The 24,522-nt window shown below is 46.8% G+C and overlaps 1 protein-coding gene and 1 long non-coding RNA gene across 12 annotated transcripts in view; both read right to left on the bottom strand.

The window, feature by feature from the left end:
* The window catches only part of DEPDC5 (DEP domain containing 5, GATOR1 subcomplex subunit), a 57,270-nt gene that overhangs the window by 29,784 nt on the left and 2,964 nt on the right, over window positions 1-24,522 (bottom strand). For 10 of the 11 annotated variants that reach the window (XM_083417531.1, XM_083417529.1, XM_083417537.1 and 7 more), the window contains exons 2-23: window positions 24,064-24,181; window positions 23,799-23,886; window positions 22,666-22,712; window positions 22,383-22,468; window positions 21,390-21,473; window positions 20,534-20,583; window positions 19,427-19,496; window positions 19,230-19,308; window positions 18,750-18,811; window positions 17,130-17,199; window positions 16,395-16,467; window positions 15,033-15,136; window positions 13,680-13,754; window positions 12,684-12,818; window positions 11,974-12,035; window positions 10,642-10,715; window positions 10,010-10,079; window positions 8,559-8,595; window positions 6,849-6,969; window positions 5,936-6,159; window positions 2,445-2,651; window positions 776-911 (exon numbers count right to left, since the gene is read on the bottom strand). In XM_083417531.1, coding sequence (XP_083273657.1) covers window positions 776-911; window positions 2,445-2,651; window positions 5,936-6,159; window positions 6,849-6,969; window positions 8,559-8,595; window positions 10,010-10,079; window positions 10,642-10,715; window positions 11,974-12,035; window positions 12,684-12,818; window positions 13,680-13,754; window positions 15,033-15,136; window positions 16,395-16,467; window positions 17,130-17,199; window positions 18,750-18,811; window positions 19,230-19,308; window positions 19,427-19,496; window positions 20,534-20,583; window positions 21,390-21,473; window positions 22,383-22,468; window positions 22,666-22,712; window positions 23,799-23,886; window positions 24,064-24,121 — 2,012 coding nt within the window. In that variant the 5' untranslated portion in view covers window positions 24,122-24,181. Of the gene's footprint in view, window positions 1-775; window positions 912-2,444; window positions 2,652-5,935; window positions 6,160-6,848; window positions 6,970-8,558; window positions 8,596-10,009; window positions 10,080-10,641; window positions 10,716-11,973; window positions 12,036-12,683; window positions 12,819-13,679; window positions 13,755-15,032; window positions 15,137-16,394; window positions 16,468-17,129; window positions 17,200-18,749; window positions 18,812-19,229; window positions 19,309-19,426; window positions 19,497-20,533; window positions 20,584-21,389; window positions 21,474-22,382; window positions 22,469-22,665; window positions 22,713-23,798; window positions 23,887-24,063; window positions 24,184-24,522 lie in introns of all 11 variants that reach the window. The other variant, XM_083417533.1, reaches the window with a different exon arrangement.
* Window positions 4,697-5,333, bottom strand: LOC310666350. The gene is made up of 2 exons (XR_014505888.1): window positions 5,194-5,333; window positions 4,697-4,780 (listed from the first exon to the last, which is right to left on the bottom strand). It is a non-coding gene; the product is annotated as an uncharacterized lncRNA (long non-coding RNA).

Genomic DNA, 24,522 nt, shown 5'->3' with positions numbered 1-24,522 from the left:
TATTAAAAGAAAAAAAGAAGATTAAATCATGTCAACATCTATGTGTCTAGAGAGGCTTTTAAGGTGTGTGTTTTTTAAAAAAGGTTTTAAGCAGGTGTTTGAAAAAGGTACAGTGAGGGCTCCTCCCACCTGATATCAATAGGCAGGGAGTTCCAAAGTGTATGTGCTGCCATTTTGAAAGATTGAGTTCTTACAAATGCACAATGAGCTGCAGCCCAAACATTTGTAGGCAAGGGCCAAGAGAAGAGTAATTTGAGGTGGCGACCAGAGAAGAATGGCAAACCAAGTTGATGGACTGTGCCGAAATGGCAAAATTAACTGGGAAGCTCAGAAATCAAGAAGACCAGAACTTTAACAAGGAATGGGAAAAGTTTATAATTTATTTACGAGACCTTTGTAAACAGGTTAAAACATTAGCAGGATTTTAACCACACTTGTAAAGTAATGGAAAGTATGGAAAATTTAGAAGGATTAAAAATTTGGATAAGTATTGGTATGCAGCTGTAAAAAAATATCATTAGGACCCATGGAAGGGATGGGGGGAAGTCAGGAGATTCAGAGCAATCTTGATATTTGGATTCGGAACTGTTTTTTGTTGTATATTTATACTTTTAAAAATCAAATTAAAAAACTATAGCCCCCCCCCAAAAGAGTAACTTGAGGTGGAATCAGACTTGCTATGGACCTAATGCCTGAAAGTTCCATCAACGAAACCCACTTTTGGTTGTAAGTTTATTGGAAAGCATCCCTATTCGTTCCCTTTGGGCAGCCTCACCTCCCGGCTGCCTCGTGATAGGCCAGCTCCAGCAGTTCTGCAGAGGAGTGGGTCCAGTCCCTCTGCCCACTGCCCTGCATCTCGGCCATGTTCTGACGTGTCTGGTGGTGGATTTGGATGGCTTCTCCAGAAGGACCTGCCCAAGCACATGATTCAGTTATCACTTGATTTGCCAACCAGCTCTTCCCACACTCCACACTGACTCTCCACGCCACAAGATTGCATCTGTAGCAGCGATTTCCCACCAAATCGAACACAGAGGTGGCTGAGTTTGCATTGCGTCCCCTGAGCTGTTCCTGCCACAGCCTAAAAATGTGCAGTTCGTCAAAGGGGTGCAATCTTTCACATGAATAAGGTAAAGGTAAAGGTACCCCTGCCCGTACGGGCCAGTCTTGACAGACTCTAGGGTTGTGTGCCCATCTCACTCAAAGAGGCCGGGGGCCAGCGCTGTCCAAAGACACTTCCGGGTCACGTGGCCAGCGTGACAATGCTGCTCTGGCGAGCCAGAGCCGCACACGGAAACGCCGTTTACCTTCCCGCTAGTAAGCGGTCCCTATTTATCTACTTGCACCCGAGAGTGCTTTCGAACTGCTAGGTTGGCAGATGCTGGGACCGAACAACGGGAGCGCACCCCGCCGCGGGGATTCGAACTGCCAACCTTTCGATCAGCAAGCCCTAGGTGCTGAGGCTTTAACCCACAGCGCCACCCGCGTCCCCAGTTCACATGAATAGCCTGAACCAAACATGAGAAGCACCTTGCTGGACCAGGCCAAGAGTTCATCTAACCCAGGGTTTCCCAAACTTCAGCCTCCAGCTGTTTTGGGACTACAGTGGTACCTCGGGTTAAGAACTTAATTCGTTCTGGAGGTCCGTTCTTAACCTGTAACTGTTCTTAACCTGAGGTACCACTTTAGCTAATGGGGCCTCCCACTGCCGCCGAACAATTTCTGTTCTCATCCTGAAGCAAAGTTCTTAACCCGAGGTACTATTTCTGGGTTAGCAGAGTCTGTAACCTGAAGCATCTGTAACCCGAGCTACCGCTGTAAAATTCCCATCATTCCTGACCCCTAGCTAAGGATGATGGGAGTTATAGTTCAAAAACAGCTGGAGACCCAAGTTTGGGAAACACTGATCCAGTCCAGCATCCCTAAACGTAGTAAGTGTTAGGATATTTCCGTTCCACCTTAAAAGGGAGCAGGATGTTTGTGTCACAGCCTGCGTATTTTCCTGTTTCACAGGATGTTTATGTTGCTTTTTGCTTTCGTTTCTCTCTCTGCCGGAGACATCTGAAGCAGGCAGTCATGTTTTTCTTTGTTCTGATCAACGCTGAATAAACTTGTAAATCATGCTCTCCTGGGTGCATCTTCCGCTGTGTGCATTATCTGCTGATAGAGCGTGCATCAGTTCTGGAATGTGGCAAGCTATTTCTAGAGCTCGTGTCGCTAATTGCTGATACTGCGTGTCTACGGGAGATCAATGGACGTCCGGAGACAACGTGGAGTCGAGATGGACTTTGTCTCCCTGGCAGTATCCCAACAGTAACTTCCAGATGTTCTGAGCTGAAACTTCCATCAGCCTCAGCTAACATGGCTATGCTGGCTGGAGTCGGTGGAAGCTGCAGTCCCAAATAATCAATCTGCCACAATAGCCTTGCCTTCCGTCTCCTTACCCACGGGGAAGGTGTGCATCCAGCGCCTCCGGTTCGATGTGAGTTTCATGGGCATCCTGGAGGGTGCAAAGGGGTTGATGAGGGCCCTCTGTGGCGCATAGCCCCCCGCAGAACGGATGTGCAGCATGGATTCGGCACTCCCGACGTGAAATCTCCCTGGGGCGCTGGAGTCTCGCTGCTGGGACTCCATCATATTCTCAAGGGCATCTGAAATGACGACAACAAAAACTTCCCGTCAATTGGGAGAATCCGACAGGCACAAAAGGAACCTAACAAACAAGCAGCCAGTTAAGACACATGCCCCATACAGATTTTTTTGGGTGGGTGGGACTGTAATGGGAAACGGACAGACTGAATCCACTGGGCACAAACAGGGTGCTTTTGCACAGCACCCACTAACCCCAACAAGGCTTAACCTGAACAGCTTCAGAGGAGATTGTGCCCCATTGAGGGGCAGGAATGGTGGGTGGCGTTTCTGACTCAGGCATGTAAACATCTTTGCTCTGCCAGCCCAGGCAAAAGTGGGGGGAGAGGAGGACCCATCTTGGAGGCAACATACCCAAGTTCATCTATGTTTTAGTATGGCGGCACCTGCACTTTGGAACTCCCTGCCACTTGAGCCTACCCAGATGTCTAGAATGGCTGATGTGCTTTCAGTTTATTGCTGGTTTTAACTTTCTGAACGTTTAAATTGTTTTTACTAATGATCTTAAACTGCTTTGAGGTTTGTTTGTTTTTAAGAAACCAAGGTTTTTTAAAAAAAGCAATTTTATGAAATAAGAAAAATCATTAAGTCCAAAGGGTGCTGTTTAATTGCTCTTTAGCGTCTTTTTTTTTCTATCATTATTAAACATGGATGATTGTTGTATTTATTTTTCCTTGCAACCTTTAAGCTTACACAGCAGCATAACTCTTCAAACAGGTAAAAATGGTAAATGCAACGGCTATAAAACTAAACTGAATTTAAAATCACAGAAAGGTCCACTGCAAAGGGAACTTAATTCATGTTCACTTTACCCGGAAAACAGAGGAACTACTCGCAGGGGCAATTCGGATAATTCAGTGAATTAACTTAATCGGAATTATTTTAGTGAAAGCACCAGTCTTAACGCAGACAGTTCTTTGGCTGTCCACAGATGACTTTTTCAATCAAAGATCTCTGATTTCAGGCCAGTTATTAGACGACGATTTATGCTCATGCATAAATGAGCACCCTATTTACTTCCTCCGAAAGGGAGCCACCCAAATCAGCTTGCAAAAGATTAAAATAAATGCACAATTACAATACCCAACAATTAAAGTAAAAGCAGCGGCAAGAAACAAGACCTTTAGCTTCTTCTCGCTATATTTTTTTGCCTTCAAAATGCCACAGTGAGGCTTTAGGTACTTGAAGCTGAGAAACAACCACCTGCTCAAGGTCCCGTGAATCCTAGAGTCCCTCCAGACAAGTCCAGCTCCCTACCTAACCCCTGAGAACTCTGGACCTCACAGGGATGCTTTAAAAGGGAGGTCCTAAAAAAGAAGAAGCTATGATAAGACAATAAATCCACTTGGGAAAACAGATGCTATTTTTTCCACAGTTTGAGGCTGGAAGGCGGGGGGGGGGTGTCCCAAGCGGCTCCCTAACTAAGCTGACCTTCTTAAATGATTTGATAAGTGGGTCAGAGAAGTAGGCCGCCCACTCAATGTGCTGTTATTTGGAGAAGGAGGACAAGGGCACTTAAGACGGAGCAGGCGAGATAGGAGGGGTGCCCTGAGCCAAGGGGATGAAGGCTGGCTCAGGAAGTGAGGAGGTCTCTCTGGGGACAGTTCAGAACAATCTACAAACAGGTTTCGGGGGCGGGGGGGGGAGAGAAATGAAAGGAAAAGTAAGGGGTTTTTTTAATATAAAAAAGGATAAGTTGTCATAATCGCCAATAAATAATAATAATTTATTATTTATACCCCGCCCATCTGGCTGAGTTTCCCCAGCCACTCTGAGCAGCTCCCAATCAAGTGTTAAAAACAGTACAGCGTTAAATATTAAAAACCTCCCTAAACAGGGCTGCCTTCAGATGTCTGATAGCTGCTTATTTCCTTCACATCTGAAGGGAGGGCGTTCCACAGGGCGGGCGCCACTACCGAGAAGACCCTCTGTCTGGTTCCCTGTAACCTCACTTCTCGCAATGAGGGAACCGCCAGAAAGCCCTCAGTGCTGGATCTCAGTGAAATACAGGATGCAACTATGAATAAAGAAATACAGGATGCAACTATGAAATTTGCTGATTTGATAATAAAGCATTCTAAGAGGGAAAGGATGTGTTGTCTATCATTGTAAAGGGTTCCATGGTCTGAACCTGTCAGGGAACTGCCATCGGAGCGGGAGGCTCCAGGACGATGGTGGAGAGGGTCCCAGTAGGGAGAGAGGTAGCCCATCCACTGGGGAAGGAGATCAGCGTAACACCAGTGGAGAAGGGGGGCAGATGGGGGAATCGGAGAGGTGGCTCCAGGACTCTTCGCAGGAGACCAGCGGAGAGGGCACGAGTACTCTGTTGCCCACACCCACTTTGCGCAGAAAACTTCTGCGCAGGCAAAGGGGGAAGAAAACTGGGCGTCAAACAGCTTCTATGCTGGAAGAGGTTTAAGAAACGCCCACTGACGGATTCTGCCAGCGACTTGAGGCTGTCCAGACAGAAAGGGTCCAACCAGGCAACCTAGCCAGGAGTAACGGCAACTTACGCATGAGCAACCCCTAGAACCATTACAGAACCAAAACAATTACAGGCAACGACCGGTTTAGGCATGTCTGAATGATGCACAATTGTGCACATGTGCACAGTGCCAAACCCAGAATTAGCAGGAAAACCTCATAAGGACATGAAAAGGGAGTGGGCTTACGCTCGCTCTGCTGACACGCACGGGGTCCAGAACGTAACCCCTGTGCAAAATGAGGATTGCCTTTTATGTCAAATGCTGCCCTCCCCCTAAAAACATGTCCTCTTTTCTGAAACCTGTATGTTTTGGGAGGTGACACACGCAGGCGACGTCTAATGAAATACCGTATTTTTCGCCCTATAAGACGCACTTTTCCCCCTCCAAAAATGAAGGGGAAATGTGTGTGCGTCTTATGGGGCAAATGCAGGCTCATTGGCTTCAGCGATAGCAACGCGAAGCCTTCGAAGCCTGCGCTGCGGAGGCTTTGCGTTGCTTCCGCTGAAGCCAGGAGAGTCTGCTCTTTGAGGCTGGCGGTGGGGGAAAGCAGCGCCTCCTCCATCGCCAGCCCCAGAGGATGGGGGGCAGCAGGAAGGCGTGCAGCCTGGCCGCTGCTCCAGAGCTGCGGGGGGAAATAATATTTTCCCCCCTGATTTCCCCCCCCCCTGAAAACTAGGTGCGTCCTATGGGCCAGTGCGTCCAATAGGGTGAAAAATATGGTAATTCGCAGTAAGAAATGAAACGCTGATATGTTCAAAAGGAAGGAATTGCTCCCGCTTCACATCGGGCCTCATCCTGACCTCGGGTGCTGGTGTAGCCCAGGGAGCTGCTGACTTCGTACTGGAGGTGGAGGTGCTGGCGGGGGATCATCAGGATGTTGGAGATCTTGCCCAGGGAGCTGTCGTCCGAGGCCTGGCTCCGCACCTCTTCCGGGGGCAGAGGCCGGCTCTGCAGGGAAGGGCTGCAGGAGACGTCGTAGGAGCTGGAGCTCTTCCGGGGGCGGCTCTCTCGTTCCCGGACGGACCTGCCGGCAAAAAGCACCAGGTGGAAGGGAGGGCAGAGGCCCAGCTCCAGTCACATCACACAGACCTTTTGTCACTTAACTTGGGTGGGGAACCTCGGGCCTGGGGCCCAAATGCGGCCCTCACAGGATCTCTACCTGGCCTTTGGAACACTCCCCAGGCCACACGGGCCCTGCTTGCAGCCTAAGCATTTTTGCCTGGCTGAGATGTGCTCCCGAAAACTTTGACGGTGATAAGTGTTCAGAAATAAGCCTACATCGACAAATGTACCATTTCCTTCTCTGCAACATGGCCCTCAGCAAGCTGCCCGGAAGGGAATGTGGCCCTCAGAGTAAAAAAGGTTCCCCACCCCTGAATTAACCAATCACAGTAAGCTGATTATGAAGGTTTTTTTAAAAAAAAGGAAGAAGAAATGGGAAAAAATTCCATGGGAAGCTACAGTGGGAAACCACTTTCCAGGTGTGCTTTGATGGAGCTCATGGTTAAAACAGCAGATGCAGGTTGGAAGCCCAGCAGAAATGTGAAGCTGATGGAGAAGAGTGTGTGTGAGTGTGTGTGTGTGTGTGTGTGTGTGTGTGTGTGTTGATCTACGCTCCCTCCCTTTGCAAAGGCGCTCCAGATTCGTAATATTGTGGTAATGGCTAACAAGCACACCATCCAATTTGGCTCGTTGCCCCACAAGCTTCTTTACCTGAAGATGGGACAACGCTGAGCTCTGGACGGCCCCGGCAGACGGAAAACCTGGGCGTCGTAACCATCGTAATCCACTTGGATGGGGAGAGCGTTCTCTGTCTCTTTCGGGGCTCCCAAAGCTGGAAGGCAGTAACAGCACGTTATTGACTGGGGCAGCTTTTAAGAACCTGGTCTCCGTTCTTGGGCAAAACGGCATAATATCAGCGTGAGAATTTCCCCTGCTGACAAATAGAAGAAGACGCCTTCACCCCGCTATGGCTCCCCTTTATCACATACACAGCCCAACAAGACAATGACAAAAATCCACCAACAGTATACAAATCAATATGGCTAACCTGATCCAAAACACCCACCCACCCCACTCACACATGAAAACAAAGACCACCACAAATGAACAACCACACCCTAGTCCAACCCCAACCTCTCTCACCAGCAAAGGAACACAAGTGAACAGCAAAGAACCTGCACAAGCAACACTGACACCAAACCCTATATATAGTAGGTAAAATAGAAACATCACCACCTGAACCCAAACCCAAACCCAAACCCACCCCCACCCATCTTCCACCCCCCCTTTTCCCCCTTTTCTTCCTAATGTCTCAACAAATGAAACTGATTTGTAAAATTCTGTTGCAGCATTCTGTTGCAGCATTCAAGGAACTTCAGTAATAGTTGCAAGGTAGATATAGGAAATTAGATATATTAAGAATAAGTTTAATTATGATAAAAGTGTATATTGGCAATAAGTAATATGATATTGAAATATGGAATAGACGGGAGGTTGGGTCTTTAGTGTTAAGACCAATATATGTTTTATTGTTTGCTAAGGAAATTATGTGTCTATGGTTATTCTCGTGTGTAATTCGGTATTTGTGTGTGTTTTTTTCTTGTTGTTTCAATAAAAATCTTTTTTTTTAAAAAAAAGAAACTGATTTGTAATAATGTTACATGGGGAAAAAAATATGAGAGACATTGCACACACTTTTGTAAATCAAGAAAATCTTTAATTAAAAAAAAAAATTTCCCCTGCTGGTAGAGACGAAAGGTGACCTATGTGGTCCAATTTCCTGTTCTCCTAGTGGCCAGCCAGATGCCTCTTTGGAAACAGGACCTGAAAGCAACAGCAGCTATCTCTCCACCTGGGATTCCCAGCAATGGGTGCTCAGAGGCATTGGCTGCCTCTAACAGCCAGCGTGGAGTAGTGGTTAGGGTGTTAGACTGGGACCTGGGAGATCAGGGTTCAAATCCCCACTCAGTCACAAAGCTCACTGGGTGACTTTGGGCCGGTTCACTGCCTATCAGCTGAATCTGTCTTGCAGGATTGTTGTGAGGATAAAATGGGAAGGAGGAGAAACGTGTCTGCCACCTTGGAGGATATACCGTATTTTTTGCTCTATAAGACTTACTTTTTCCCTCCTTAAAAGTAAGGGGAAATGTGTGTGCGTCTTATGGAGCGAATGCATGCTGCGCAGCTATCCCAGAAGCCAGAACAGCAAGAGGGATTGCTGCTTTCACTGCACAGCGATCCCTCTTGCTGTTCTGGCTTCTGAGATTCAGAATATTTTTTTTCTTGTTTTCCTCCTCCAAAAACTAGGTGCGTCTTGTGGTCTGGTGCGTCTTATAGAGCGAAAAATACGGTAAATCCAATCTGTCAACGATCAATGGAGGTAGAACCCTTTCACAATAACAACCTGGGATGACTACTCACAGGCATCCCTGCTGCTTTTCAGTTTTTCACTCTGCGGCTGGAATCCAAGCGGCCCGAAAAATGGCAAAGGAAAGAAAGCATTGGAAACTTAAGTTAGTTTTGGCCATGGAACAGTCACTGCATTACAAGCGATAAGATTCAGACCAGGAATATTCTGACAAGTCATGCAGTCACCCAATGCAGCCCCCTCAATATCTCACGTTGAAGTGCTTACTTGGTGAACTCTTACTGTTTTAAAAGCCTACAGTACAAATGAACTGGGGGGGGGGCGGCGTGGCATGTTCCATATGAACCACCCCCATGCAACTATCCTTACTTTTCAAGCAAGGTCAAGAAAAAGACTCCTAGAGCCCAGTAAGCTCAGTGGAGAGCTTAAAAGTAATTTCTGTGCTGGGAAAACCCGGTGCAAATGGAGCTTTTAAGGTCTCCACCGTGCATGCAATTATTTCATGCAGCTTCAACCAGCCAGCTTTCAATTGTGCAAGGTTGAAATTGCCTGTTGTTGGGTTGAAATAGACGATAGACGAGTGACAAGTGTCATATGGGAGGCATCTCTCGAGCATGTCCCAGAGAGTCCCTTTTATTGAATATTACAGCATTGCCACATATGTGCTTGTTGCTGATTGGTTAACACAAATCATATGCAAGGGTTGCATATAGGCATTAATCATCAATAGATCAAAGTTTGGGAAAGGGAACACAAAATTGGACAGGTATGAAAACCTCCTTATTAAACTATTACTAGTGATTGATATAGCAAAACAGAATTGGACAGGTATGAAAACCTCCTTGTTAAACTATTACTAGTGATTGATATAGCAAAACTTAAAAGGGCATAACTATCAAATTCATAGATGTGGTCAACCATGCATTAAGAACAGGTCAGGGTACGATGTTTCATGAACTCAATGTGAACTGAACATTCTAGGGTGGGTGAGCACGGAATGCTTCAGCTCAGAGCGGTTTGCCAAACTCATGTGCAGAAGCAAAACCTCCCATCACCTGTGGCGACTGCATTTTTACAGAGAAGCATCTGCTACATTTCATGCATCAGCCAAAGCAAATGAATAAAGATCACCCCTGATGGCTGAGCCCCCCCCCCCATACCAATGCGGAACTCATAAAGCTGCTCACTATGACAACATGACTTGGCTAAAGGGTGTGGGGAGAGGAAGTGAGTCAAGGAAAATGCTCTTCTATCAGGAACTGCCAAAGTAGGACCCACAGGTGTCAGTGAGCCCACCGGTACTTCCTATGGCGCCCACAAAAGGTCTCAGTAAATAGCCCCTCAAAAATCAACAAGGCATGGCAGATGGTTTGCTCTTCCTGCTTGTCCTAGCTCATCCTTTTTTTTACACAGCTGTTTAGTGACTGGTGCAACTTCCTGATGTGCCCCCTGCCCCCCCCCCCAAAAAAAGGTTGGCAGACCCATCTTAACAGAGCCCACTTACTTTCCTGGCAGCCAGTTTGATCCGTGGAGTGAAGCTGTTACACTGGAGCTGGCTTTTGGAGGTGTAGAAACTGGAAAAGGGAAGTAGAAAGACAATGGCTCTGTTTGCATGTAACACTAAACCATGGTTTGGCGACTACACACACAAACTGGATTAAGCCCAAGGGAGACTCAGGTTTGCACATTCACTCCATCTCCTTTCTGACTCGGTGGTAGCATTTCATCTCCAACCTAATCTTAATAAACCAAAGGCTGCAGGTTACAACAAACTGACCACTTTCAAAACAAGCCAACTTCAGACCATGGTTTCTGGGTCTGGCTTGTTAAACTAGCCAGAGTTTGTTGTAACCCACAATCTCCGATTCACATGTAAGGACAAGCTGAGATTAGGGGGAAACAAAACTACCCCCCTTCCATGTTTTAAGGAGAAAAGCAATGCAGGAATACAGGGATTCAAAGCAACACCGGAGCAGACTCAGTGGAGGCTGAGGACAAGACTGCCCAGGGCTGAGGTCTGAGAGGGGAGGGAGAGCAGAGAGTATTCTCAAGTGCCAAAAGCAGAGAGGGAAGACCCACGTGAGCACTGCCCAAGGTGGAGCCTTGGCTGCAACCATTCCAACTTCAAACACGCACCTGTGGTTTATCCAGTGTGGTATATTGTAGTCATCTCCCAAGCGAGAGTCCCCAGGACTGCAGCGATTGTGCAGCTAAGAGAAGAAGAGTTTGGAAAAGGCACCATGTTAACTAGATGCTTTTTGTAGCTAGTTTGTACTGCATTCTGGGAATCCACAGGAACGGACGGTTGCAAGAAAGGAATCTGGCACCGGATACAGAGGGTTGCAGCCAAAGAAGCCATGAATCCAGTAGAACTGTCTCTCCCTCTCCTCCCCACAGCACACCCCTTGCACCCCCCCATATATGCCCTGAGGGTTCCCTTACCCTCCCCCCCCCCCGAGGAGATCTGGGAGGGTACAGAAGCGAGAAGCTATGTTATGGGAGCAGAAACCATTCTGCTTATGCAGTGATGTCGTTGGATTCAACCCAGAAGCTGGTGGTCCACAGATTTCAAGCCTTCATTTAAAACAGCCTTGCCCAACCTGGTGCCCCCCCCAGATGCTTTGCACTACCACCAGTCCTGGGAATCATACAGCCAAGCTAGCTGGGGAAGTGAATTATAGCCCCAAACATCTGAATGGTGCCACGTTGAGGGAGTCTGATTTAGGAGGGGAAAGTTCCTAATCCTCAATAGTTTGGAGAAAGATAGAGGCTAACAGACATCCTGGAAACAAGCCTGGCTTTTGGTAATTAGGCAGGTGCAGGTGTTCAGCACTTTGTTCCTTTCCCATACCTTTTCCTTCCTGCCACCCACACCTCCAATCTCTTTGATTTCCCTATGTACCATTACTACAGGATGTGCTTTAATTGAAGAGCCGGTAGTATGGAAACAGAATTATGGCTTTCTATTTAATTGGTTAAGGGACGCAGGTGGCGCTGTGGGTAAAAGCCTCAGCGCCTAGGGCTTGCCGATCTAAAGGTCAGCGGTTCGAATCCCCGTGGTGGGGTGCGCTCCCGTTGTTCGGTCCCAGCGCCTGCCAACCTAGCAGTTCGAAAGCACTCTCGGGTGCAAGTAGATAAATAGGGACCTCTTATTAGCGGGAAGGTAAACGGCATTTCTGTCTGCTGTGCTGGCTCGCCAGATGCAGCTTTGTCATGCTGGCCACATGATCCGGAAGTGTCTCCGGACAGTGCTGGCCCCCGGCCTCTTGAGTGAGATGGGCACAACCCTAGAGTCTGTCAAGACTGGCCCGTACGGGCAGGGGTACCTTTACCTTTTACCTTTATTTAATTGGTTAGATTTCTTCTGGCACAAGAATCAGCTGGAGGAGGGAAACAGCTAGCAGGCAGCTGCGGCAGAGACGGAGGAGGAATAAAAAGAAAACAGGCATACGACCCCACGGGCCTTACCTTGAAGAGGGGCACAGCGTGGAGGGGCTGCTCTCCCATGCAAACCAAGTCCACCCCAATCCCTACAGAAGCAAGCAAAGCAAGGGGAGGAAGATGAGTTTGTTAATAGCCACGTTCTGTCCTGGTGCTGGACAAGGAAGGTCCACAGCAGAGAGGGGAGGGCTTGGATTTGGCCCCTCCCCTTGCCACTCAGACCAGCAATGAAAAGCTTTCCCGCTTGGTCACCCATCACTTAAGATGCTTCTTAAACAAAAGGATTTCGCCACCTGGTTTTCCAAAGGGCTACGCCTAAAAAAAGGAGGTCATCTCTACATTTTGGAGATGCTCTAAAGTGAGAAAGAACACAAAAGGAAGATGCCTTATGCAGCAGTCAGGCTGCTTGCCCATCCAGCTCAGCGTCCCCAGGAATGGCGAACCAGATGTTGCTGCACTGCGGCTCTCATCGCCATCCCTTATCACTGGCCATGCTTGGCTACAGGGCCTGATGGGAACTGGAGCCCAACAACATCTGGAGAAGGGCCCCCACAGATGCCCCACATCTGGTAGACATCAGCAGGGAGCCACTCTCCAGGGTTACAGGCAAGGAGTCTTTCTTCTTCCCAGGTCCTCCCTGGAAAATGCCGCCAGGGGGGTTTTTGCTTGCAAAGAGGCTACTCTTGCCACTGAATTACACAGCTTTTCCCACCGCCTGCCGCTTAAGACCATTTTACCATTATCTATCATGCGCTGCTTGGTCAAGATCATGAGGAGCCGGTCCACTTCGAAGACTCCCACGCCAGGTGTGATGACTACGGACATCTGCCCGGTCCGGTCAAAGTTTCGATTGATGTAATGCTTGTCGAACACTAAAAGCAGGAAAAGTCAGAAGCAAAAGGACATTCAATCTTTTACACATCATATGCTTATCAAGGGGCAATTTGCTCTCGTCGACAACAGCTTCCTAGAAGTTCAGATGTAAACTTTGTAAGGTGCTTTAAACTGGTTCTTTTTTTTAATATTAAGTTTTAATTGAGGCCTTAGGGTGAAGGCAGGTCACCAGCTTACAGAAACTTGTTTGAGACAGTTAAAAAATCCTGAACTGGATATTCAATCCGCTGGAGTGAAGAATCTGCTGGTTTCACTAATGAAGACCCTCAACAGTTATACTAGAGGTGGGTCAAAAAATCCCCTCCTGCATTTCCAAGGTCATTCACCACCAACCCAAAAAAGTGTGTGGGTGTGGGTGTTTATGTACAGAAGAGGATTGGGGGCTGTTTGTGAGACACAGGCAAAGTTGCAACGCTAGCTGGGGCTGATGAAAGCTGTAGCCCAGAGGGCACAAGATTGGGGAAGGCTGGTATAGATTCAGGTAAGTACTGGGTGCCTCCTATTGGTCACTCTCACCCACCAGGCTAGGCTAGCGTCCCACAGTCACAGAGCATGTGCACTAGAAATAAAACAAGAGTCCTCAGTAGCATGAAAGGAATTCCATTCCAAATGCTCAGGGGTTCCTTGGAAGATAAATCAACAAGGTAGAAATCCCCCTGATGACAGAAACTTTGAATGCCACTGAATTATCCCCTAAGTCAGAACTGTGCTAGTTACTGGCCTTTCCAATCCAATCTATCCTGTAAGAACAGATGACATTTGTGTGAGGAGGAGCCAGGCCTGTGTACGGACGGCTCCTTCATGCTAGAGTGGTACAAGATGTTTTTCCCTCTACTCACCATTGAAGGAGAGGTTTATGGCTTCCAAATAATTTCCTTGAGCAGAGGTAGAATTGCACCCCGGAGGAAAGCCCTCTAGAGGGTCAATTACAAAGGAGAAAGGAGAAAAGGAGAAAGAGATTGTCATATTTCAGCTATAATATTTGAAGCCCATTTTTATTATTTATTTGCCTGATGAATGAGGAGCGTAAGGAGAGCTGGAACAGGCCAAAGGGGGCCCATATAGTCTAGCATCCTGTTCTCACTGCGGAAGACCAGATGACTCTTCTGGGAAGCCCATAAGCGCAGCAGCAGCAGCAGCAGTGCTCTTCCCAGCAGTGATTCTCAGCAGCTGATATTCAGACAGCCATGCTGCTTTCGGCACCGGAAGGGATTTGTCTAATCCCAGCTTTTGCTGGAGTGTTTTGATATTTTATAACTGCTTTCACCAGGGTTTTTTAGGTCGCACGCCACCTTGTGATATTTTACACCCAAGTGCAATTTATAAATATTTAAATAATAAAAAAAAAAATATGAAAATCAAAGCAGTTCAAGTTGGGGGGGGGGGGCATCACTGCAGCTTTCCAGCTCTCCCTTTCCACCCTACCTTTCAGCATTCATTTTCCTAGAGCAGCTAGTCAAGTACAGACACAGTTTAAAAACCACAAAATTGAATGACCATGTCAATGCACAGCAGAAGAATAAAAAAAAAATGGTGCATGCTGCAGACCTATCTGGCCCCCTCAGGGTCTATTGCGGCCTTTGGACTACAGCTCCCATCAGCCCAAGACAGCATGGCCGTATTTTGCTACGGCTGATAAAAGCATCTCTGTGGTGGCTGGGGCTGATGGAAATTGCAGTTCACAATATCTGGAGGGCCCAAAGTTTGGGGAAGGCTGCCTTGTGACAAGTTCCAAGAGTATTTTCATTACTCTGAGTAATGCCAGATCTAGAATACAGTGGTGCCTCGCAAGACGAAAAGAATCCGTTCCGTGAGTCTCTTCGTCTAGCGGTTTTTTCGTCTTGCAAAGCAAGCCCATTAGCGGATTAGCGCTATTAGCGGTTTAGCGGCTATTAAAGGCTTAAGGGATTAGCGGATTAGCTGCTAAAAGGCTATTAGCAGGTTAGTGCCTTAGAAAAAGGGGGTGGGGAGCGTAAAAAAACCCCCAGGAATCGCAACACATTTTCGTCTTGCGAAGCAAGCCCATAGCAAATTCGTCCTGTGAAGCACCTCCAAAACGGAAAACCCTTTCGTCTAGCGGGTTTTCCGTCTTGCGAGGCATTCATCTTGCGGGGCACCACTGTACTACCTTTTTTGAAATTCTAATAATAACCATCAGGAATAATATAGTAAAAATAGTAAGAATGCCCCACCTGCCTGCTCCAAACGCACCAGGATAGGGTACTGGATGAAGAGTTTCTTAATGGTCACAAGCAACGATGTCCACTCCTCTCGTCTTTCGTTCTGAACCACCACCCTGTAAGGAAGCGCTGGGACTGAGTAGGAGAAAAACTGAACCAGCACAATCCTTACAGATAATGTAAGGACTTAAGGATGGAAAGGGAAGGGAGCAAGGAGAGCCTGCTGGATTAGGCCAATGGCCCACCTAATCCAGCCCTCTCCCTGCCTGTGGATTCCAGTGACTGGTACTCAGAAACACAGCCATCATGGCAAATAACCATTGATAGCCCTCTCCTCCCTGTGGGAGCTTACGAGTTAGGAAAATGGACTTTCTGGCGGGGGCTTATCCAAATGCTGCTTCTCAAGGTACTAACATATAACCCAAACATTAAAGACATCTGCAAACACGAATTCAGCATCTTGCAATACAGGGGAAATTCCCCAGGATAGCAGCAAGTTACTAGTCCTCAAGGTTATGAGGCAAAAAAACCCCAAGCACCTGCAGTTTCTACTAAAATTTAAGAAACATTTCAGCAAAAACTTTCAGTCATGGAGCTTTTGCTGTCCCTCAAGGACCCCAATCTATATCCTCCTCGCTCTCCAAAATACTACAAAAGCGGTCTATTTTGTAGTTTCCAAATTGAACATTTCAGTTGCAAAATACAGATTTCTTAGGACACTTACAAAATTTCTGGGATACCACAGAGTAAGAGATAACAGTTACTCCCTGCATAAACGTAAACTCATCAGGTTTTAGCTTAGAAAAAACAATTGTTGAAAAGGAATGGAATTCTTCCAGTTCTTTAGCAACTGCCATGTTTTCCCCATATAGGTTACGAGATCAATTATGAGGGGTGATATGTATGTGTTGGGACGCTGGTGGCACTGTGGGTAAAAGCCTCAGCGCCTAGGGCTTGCCGATCGAAAGGTTGGCGGTTCGAATCCCTGCGGCGGGGTGCGCTCCCGTTGTTCGGTCCCAGCGCCTGCCAACCTAGCAGTTCGAAAGCACTCCCGGGTGCAAGTAGATAAATAGGGACCGCTTACTAGCGGGAAGGTAAACGGCGTTTCCGTGTGCGGCTCTGGCTCGCCAGAGCAGCGATGTCACGCTGGCCACGTGACCCGGAAGTGTCTCCGGACAGCGCTGGCCCCCGGCCTCTTAAGTGAGATGGGCGCACAACCCTAGAGTCTGTGAAGACTGGCCCGTACGGGCAGGGGTACCTTTACCTTTTATGTATGTGTTTGTGCATCTATCTCTCTCTCTCTCTCTCTCACACACACACACGACTGGAAATGGACCACAGATACTCAATGGAAGGACCAAATGGGAAACCTACTTGTAAAAATCTTCATAGAATCTTCCTTCATGATCTTGCTGAATCGAGGCACGCTGTGCCTCTGGAAATTCATCTACAAGAGACAGCAGCAAGATGTAAAGACCATCCCTGAAGCACCCAAAAGGCATCTGTCCCAAGCCCCCCTCTCTGCAGATCAGCAATATTCAAAGTACTGTACTTTTCCATGTGTAAGACTAGTTTTTTTCATTTTAAAATTATGCTAAAAAGTGGGGGTCGTCTTATACATGGATAGTGAATAGGGTGGACTTTTGATTGGTTGCTGTCAGTGGCTATTGGTTGCTGTGTCAAGGGCTGGTGTTGATTGGCTGACGCTGTGGCAACTGGGCAGCCGATTGGCAGCTTCTGCCAGCGAAGGGACAAACGAGAGGCGGATTTTCGGCACCCCCCCCCCAAAAAAAGCTCAACAAATCTGAGCCATATCCCCACATTTTCTTAAATGTGAGTCCCTCAAAATAGGGGGTGTCTTATACACGGGGGCGTCTTATACATGGAAAAGTACGGTAATACAACTCCTTGCAAAAGCACTTGCCCTATACACCCACCAAGGGCAACCATCCCTTTCCTCTACGCAGAGAAGTGACTGAGGCAACAGCTCAAAGCTCGGAGGGCGTGGGAGACACAGAGGGAAGTTCCAGAGAGAAACAAGAGGCAGGAAGATGTCAGCACCCTTACAAGGCAAGGAGGAAGAGAAACATTTATCTTGCAGCTACTCACTCAAGGATTTTGCATCATAGAACGTTCTAGAAAACAGGACCACAGTCACTTCATGGCTGCAGTTCTTCTCCTGACCAAGAGGAAAGGGAGGAGGTGAATGTTCTGCACAAAGCCTCAGTCACAGCCCTCATGGGACCCCCTTGCATGCGCATGCACATAATAATAATAATAATAATAATAATAATAATAATAATAATAATAATAATTTTTATTTATATCCCGCCCTCCCCCGCCAAAGCCGGGCTCAGGGCGGCTAACAACAATTAAATAATCAAACAATCAAATAACCCAACATTCTAAAAACATTCCATTATAAAAATTACTTAAAATCAAAGTAATGGCAAACGTTAAGCAAAATTCTGTGCAGGTTGCCAGAGGAGGGAGTCAGGCTGGGCCCTGACCAAAGGCCTGGTGGAACAACTCTGTCTTGCAGGCCCTGCGGAAAGATGTCAGGTCCCGCAGGGCCCTAGTCTCTTGTGACAGAGCGTTCCACCAGATTGGAGCCACAGCCGAGAAAGCCCTGGCTCTAGTTGAGGCCAGCCTAACCTCTCTGTGGCCTGGGACCTCCAAGATGTTTTACACATACACACAAACAGCTGCTTCAATCAATGGTGATGCTGCTTCGGTCTTGGTCTCAATGAAGAATGACCTAACCATGAGGACACCATGTCGAACACCTCCTGACATAACCCAAGGCTTTATGAATAACTTTTTGAGGAGAATGTTACCGGGGAAGGGCATTTCCAAGCACACAGAGGACAACTCTCGCCCCCAAATAACAATTACAGCTTCTTCTCTAGAAAGCTGAATGGAAGGCAACCCTGATCTCATGCCTGAAAAATGTAAAAGCATTGCAGCCACTAAATGAGGCTATTTGATATTTGCTTTACAGAGGAAATCCAGCAATGAACATGCAATAAAAACTCAGTCTACTCAGCATCTATTCAGAAACCTGACAAATGTCAAGACAGGACTGGACTTCTCTTTACCTTCTAATGTTATGGCTCTTCGTTTACTTGAAAGACACTTATCCAATGTCTCTTTGGAAGAACTGCTACAATTCTCCATTAAAAAAAATTAAGCAAGTGGGCAAGCATAATTTGCTATGCTACGTACCTCCAAGGTCCTGCAAGCTACAATTCTCCATTTAAAAATTCTCCATTTTAAAAAAATTAAGCAAGTGGGTGAACATAATTTGCTATGCTACGTACCTCCAAGGTCCTGCAAGCTGAGGTTGCCAACCTGAAGCCACCCAGATGATAGGGGACTACAACTCCCATCATGCTTAGTCATTGACTGCAGCTGATGGGAGCTGGGAGTATATCATGTCTAGGTAATCTTCACATTGGAGTTCCCTGCATTACGGCATCCTGTGGACTCCCCAGGTTCCTTTTCCCTCCCTCCTTTGGATACAATTGTCCCATAACCAGGCAGCAACTTCCACCAAGGAACCTCCTATCTGGGTTATGTTTTATCTACATTTGGGGAAGCTCAAATATCTCTTGAGGGTAAGGAACACCTCCTTAGCCCAGTTGCAAGTGGGCCTGAATATGAGCCAAGGTCACAAAGTAAAAAGGACACCTTTATTCCATTGCTACAGCCAAAGACACAGAAAGTTACCTTCCACTTGGTGAAGAGATCAGCGAGGAAACCATTCACAGCTTTCTCAAAGTAAAGGTCCCCTGCAAAGGGAAGAGTAATAAAACGGGGGGGAGAGAGAGACTAAGAGTGATTTCTGTTCAAAGGAGCATTGATACTGCAAGCCGCGCTCCTCCCACCAGGTGTCTGCTCAACAGGGGAGGGGCTGTATTTGCAGTGGAAGCCGGTTCATCAGAGCAAATGGAGCTCGGCCTCACAAACCACAAGAGTTGTTTGGACACACCCACCCAAGATGCCTGTGTCACAAGGCAACTGGAAAACAAACCAAGGTTTGCAGTAACAAACCATGGTTGACCGGTCACAAGAGACAACTCATTGCTCGTCAACCAAATCAAGGTTAGAACAAGCCATGTGGGAGTGGGATAAGCGGTCATGGAGGCACAGTGCTAACAGTAGGTATGGGACGGGCAGATTTCCAGGAAGGCTCCTATTTCTCCATACCGTAGATGTCAAAATCCCACATTTCACAGCTCATCTGGATGAAGATATATACCATGGCGGAGGTTGAGCGGAAGACAACCTGCAAGAGAGACACACAAACAGTAAAAACTACTGCTCTAGCTGCTGCTTGATAGAGTAGAACAAACACTTGAAAAGGGGAGAGAAAAAACTCTGGGGTGGGGAATAAAGAGGCCTACCCGGGTGTCTTCACTGATGTAGCCACAGGTGACCTTCTCACTTTTGACCCAAAGTTCACCTGCTTGAGCCCTAGAAGCAAGCCAAAGAGAATCCGTTATCACATTCCGAAACAGTGGACATGAAAACTGGGGTTGCTACCGGCTGGGCTTTATTGGCGAGAGGGGACATCGCCAGGACTAACCCCTGTCCCTGGACTTTGGGTTAACAAAAAAGGAAATGCCCTTTTAGGTGCATCACCATCACCATAAGTTATTTATATGCCACCCATCTGACGGGGTTGTCCCAGCCACTCTGGGCAGCTCCCAACAAAAAACAGTAAAAACACAATAGAACATCAAACACTAAAAACTTCCTGGAACATGCATGAGTCTCAAGAGCTCCTCAAGGGCATGTTTGCATTGATTTCCAAAATACTATTACTAGAGCTGCAGCTCAATGTTTAACTTGATGGTATCATCAGCCTGATAAAAGCAGGAGACATAGAAGCATGATTAGTCACACCAACAGCATAAAGGACAGCTTCTATCTGTGGGCTGTTAGGCTGCTGAATGAAAAGATAACAACAGGGCAACTGACTTTCAGGTTTGGTGGGTGTGCATCAGTAAACAAGGGGAATTAAGACTAAGAGAGCTGAGTGGGGGGTGCTCGTGTCATCTCACTGCATACAAGTTGTACAAGTGACAATAAAGTATTTCAAATATTTCAATTTCAATTAATCAATTTATCTGGTGCATACAAACGGCTCTGCTTACTATTAAAACCTCAAAACTGGAACCACAAAATTCTAGACCTGGAAGAGATGTTGGAGGTCCTCTGTCATCACTTGCTGGGGCTGATGGGAATTGTAGTTCAACAACATCTGGAGGACCAAAAGTTCCCCGCACATGCTGCATTTGCAGGGCTCCTGCACCGAGCAGGGAGTTGGGACAGAGGACCTCCAGAAGTCCCTTTGAACTCTAGAATTCTACAGTTCTGTGTTATTACTTTGGGGGCAACATAACCATTGCCTGCACAGTCAGATTTCTAAAGAAAGCTCTTCTGAGAGAGCGAGGGAGAGATGTGGAGAGGGAGCAAAGGGTATGTGTGGGGTGTGGCTGGATACTCACCGAATACCTGCAAATTCCACCTTCTGAGTGACATAGGCACATGTGCCAACCTAGCAGGCATTTGGTTTAAAAGAGAAAAAGAGGGGGAATGAGAACTCAAGGCAGTGTGAATCTGCAGGAGACAACTGTTCTTCATACCTCTTACCCCTGAGCACATCTGACAGGGGGGTGGAATTGGTTTCTAGCACTCACAGCTGCATTTGTAAACATGCTTATGAAAGGCCCAGAAGCTCTCATCTGCTATCGCCTCATCTGCTTGCCCTCTATTCCTACCACATCTTATTTCAGCCCAGCATCCACCTCTCTTTGCCATCCTCGCAGACCCTAACCAAAAAATATCTCATGTTCTACACTAGTGGTGAGAACCTTTTACTGCCTGAGGGCTACATGCCAGTGGTTGGGAGTAGAGTGGGGCCAAATACAAAAGTAGGCAGAGCAGTAGTTGCGATTCTCTCATTCGTACAGCAGGCCACATTTCTGCCATGCCAAATCCGGAGGCTTCTACAGCCACACCTCTCCGTCTAGGCAAGGAAGGAACATTATAACAGTTCAATGACACATTCAAACCAGGCAGGGCTGGTGAAGTGTGCAGCTTGGGGAAAGTGGCGTGGCTAGGGTAGGGTTCTGAGGGCCAGACAAAGAACTCAGGGGGCCGTATTCAGCCTGATGTTCCCCACCCAATTCAACCCGCACAGTTGTCTCACATTGCCCCAGTCCTGTAACAAATTCAAATGTCAGTATTTGTCCAGTTTATGGACAGAGCAGCAGCCTCAGATTCCCAAGTCGAGTCTGTCGCTATCTAACTGAGAATGAACAAAGAGCACTTTCCTTCCCAGATTAGACGCAGGGCCCTCACCAAGCTCTTCTTCAGTCGCCACATGTCCCCACGCCCGATGTACTGATCCTTGAACGTCAGCTCCACCAGATCAAGGGTCACTTCCTAAAGAGGAGGGGAGCAGAGAAGCTTGATGGCTAAGGTGTTTGAGAGCCCCATTCTGCTCCTGTGGAGGCCTGGCGCTGAAATCTGTAGGCTCCTGATTACAAGCACAAGCTCCCCTGATCTCCCCACTTAGCTGAAGAGAACTTTTCATTTCTTGACAAAAAAATTATTTTTTATTATTTATTTCAGAAAATTTATTATACAGCGCTTGATTAAAAAACTCCAACAACCTCAAAGCAGTTTACAAAAAATAATAATGAAAGAAAATAAGCTTTATGACAGATAAACACCCACATATATGATCCCCATTGCAGAACTGCTAAGCTTAGGTATACTAGTTTTTAAAACAGTTAGTTTTGACTGTATTTTGATGACTTTAGTATGCCTGCTACTTGTATAGTCTGTTTATATTTTGGATCATATTTTATGTAAACCACCTGTAATTGAGTAGGCAGCTTGTTAAATAAATTTTAAAAACTGTGTTACCAGGTCATTAGTGACTCTCTTTATGCCAACCCTCTCGAACACTGGGCAAGTAAAGTCACAGGTGGCATTATTTATACAGCAGATACCATAGACACACCCCTAAGGCAAGCTGGCTAACACTGGGCAGGAGGTCAGAGGCATCCCAAGGTAGTTGCTGATGAGGAAAGTACTCAGAGCATGTAAAGGCATCCATCTAAGGCAGGCTGCCCTACAGCAAGGAGTATACAGCCATAGTCCAAGATCTGCTACTCTCCTGCTAGAATTGCTGAACCCCAGCAGAATACAACTTTGCAAAAGTGTTCAAATGCCTCCACAGAGCAGATTAACCTGCTTTTGCCACTTGGGCTGGGAGACAATCCCCACATGCTTGGAACCAGACCAGGTGGAAATGCCTCAGGGCAAAGGCTGCAGTGCCACAAATACCTTTGGGTCAACAACGTTCACATGGACATCCTGGTAGGGTCTCAGTCGGAACACCTGTGCCACAGTCTGATCTACACTTATGGTTTCTGCGAAAAGAAGGAAATCCCAGGTGATTGAGAGAAGGTGGCTTCCAACTGTGTCACCCCAGCAAAGACTTCACGTTGGATCTCACAGAGACCTTGTCACTCCCTAGATGGAGAGATGATTGACAGCAGACAACCCTATTGGCTGATTATACTGCACTCATTAAGGAGCACCCAAATAAAGATCAGAAAATCCCTACCTTTCTGTAAATCCTCCTTAAGTGACTTCACTTGCAGGAGCAAAGGGCTGGAACACAAGACAGATAAACAGCTGCATGAATTGGGACTCTACAACATACTCTAAGAAGCTGAGATGTGTCTCCATAGGCCTGGTAAACTCCTGGATTAGAAGTGGGACATTCTTCTATTGCACAAGGTAGGGCAGCAGTCAAATCCCTCCCAGGGAAAACAACAACCAACCACAGGAATCTCCACCCAAGCAAGACCATGCTTTCAACACTCTGTCCTTCATGGTTTAGGAGATGTGGCCAAGGTTCTTTATGAAGCCAGAACCTCTAGTGGTCAGGAGTTTAAAGGAACTGGTGCATGATGTCTTCTGTGCACTTACAAAGCACAGCATAACTTTAAAAAATATAGAATAACTTTATGTATTACCTTCTACACAAAGGCATCAAGGCAACGTACATAATAAACAAATATTAAAAACATACAGCAACAACAGCTAAAGGTGGTCACACAAAACAACCCCCCTCCAAGTACACGTTTCCCATTGAGCCAGCAAGAGATATAGATCAACATTCAAATACTTCACTGTATAGTGAAAGACATGACCAAGAGGTCGAAAGACGTTAAGACTAATTCTAATATGTATTGTCTAGCTGAATGTGTCCTAGTAATCTTGGAGTAATAGCTAACATACCATCCTGCCCCATCGAGTTGGAGCTTCTTACCTCAATGCCAAACACAGCAGGGTAACAGCCAGCATCTGTAACCAACTAAATACAGTAGCACCTAGGGTTACGTAACCCTCTGGTTACGTAAACTTCACGTTACGAAAGCGGCAAACCCGGAAGTATCAGACCAGGTTTCGCCACATGCATGCACAGAACAGTGACCCTCGGGTTGTGAAAACCTCGGGATACGGCCAGACCTCTGAAACAGATCCCGTTCACAACCAGAGGTACCACTGTACATGCGGTACACATGCAGTACTCCTTCACAAATGTCAACTTTAGTTTTGTCAAGCTTGAGGCCTTCATCAAACCTACCTCAAAGCTGCCAACCATTTGGCGGAGTCTGCAAAGATGGCCCCTTTTCCTGCACCATGCCCCCAAATTGCTGCATGCAAAAGCCCAAATACAAAAGGATTCACCTGTACTCATCATTAGGGTGTGCAATTTCCACAATGTCTCCCAGCTTGATCTGAAGAAATACTTTGGGGTTCACCACAAGCTCATCATCTGAAAGGGGGAAGAAATTAGGGAGGCGGGGTTATAAATCTGCAAGGCTGTTTTACTATTTAGAAGTACCTGCAGCATTTCCAGATAGCAAAGAATTTATTTCAATAGAGATTATTCTATTGCACTTTTTACACAAAGAGCCCTGAGGGCATTTCCACCACCTCCATGGCTACTGACCGCTGCTTCCAAAGCCTTTCTTGTGAATGACGAGCTTGTAGACCTTGCTGGTCTTCATCCTGAATTCTTGTTCTTCTCAGTTATTAGACACCAGGCATTTTTACAAGGTCTTGCATTTCTGCAAAATAAGCGAGCAAAGCATTCAAAACCACTTGCCATCCAATCTACATTTCAAGGAAAACAACCCCACAGCCCAGCTTCAAAATAAGGCCATCCTCACATTTTGTACCAGCAAATTCCACAAAGTAAGTTATGCATTGTGGCAACGCAGGAACTGTACTCTGCACCAACACAGGGGCACTTCCACCTCTACCCCAGAGCAAGAAATGGGGTGTGTTGTGCAAATTCCTGGAGCGGCAGTTTCATCTATACCCCCTTCAGATTTCATGTGGTGGTGAGTGTTTTTGTTGTTTTGTTTTGGGGTGGGAATCCCTTTTGTGAAAGCTACCCTACTTAAAA

Source organism: Podarcis tiliguerta, assembly GCF_965153285.1.
Source record: "Podarcis tiliguerta genome assembly, chromosome: 16".
NCBI lineage: Eukaryota > Metazoa > Chordata > Lepidosauria > Squamata > Lacertidae > Podarcis > Podarcis tiliguerta.
This window is presented reverse-complemented; position numbering and strand designations above follow the sequence as displayed.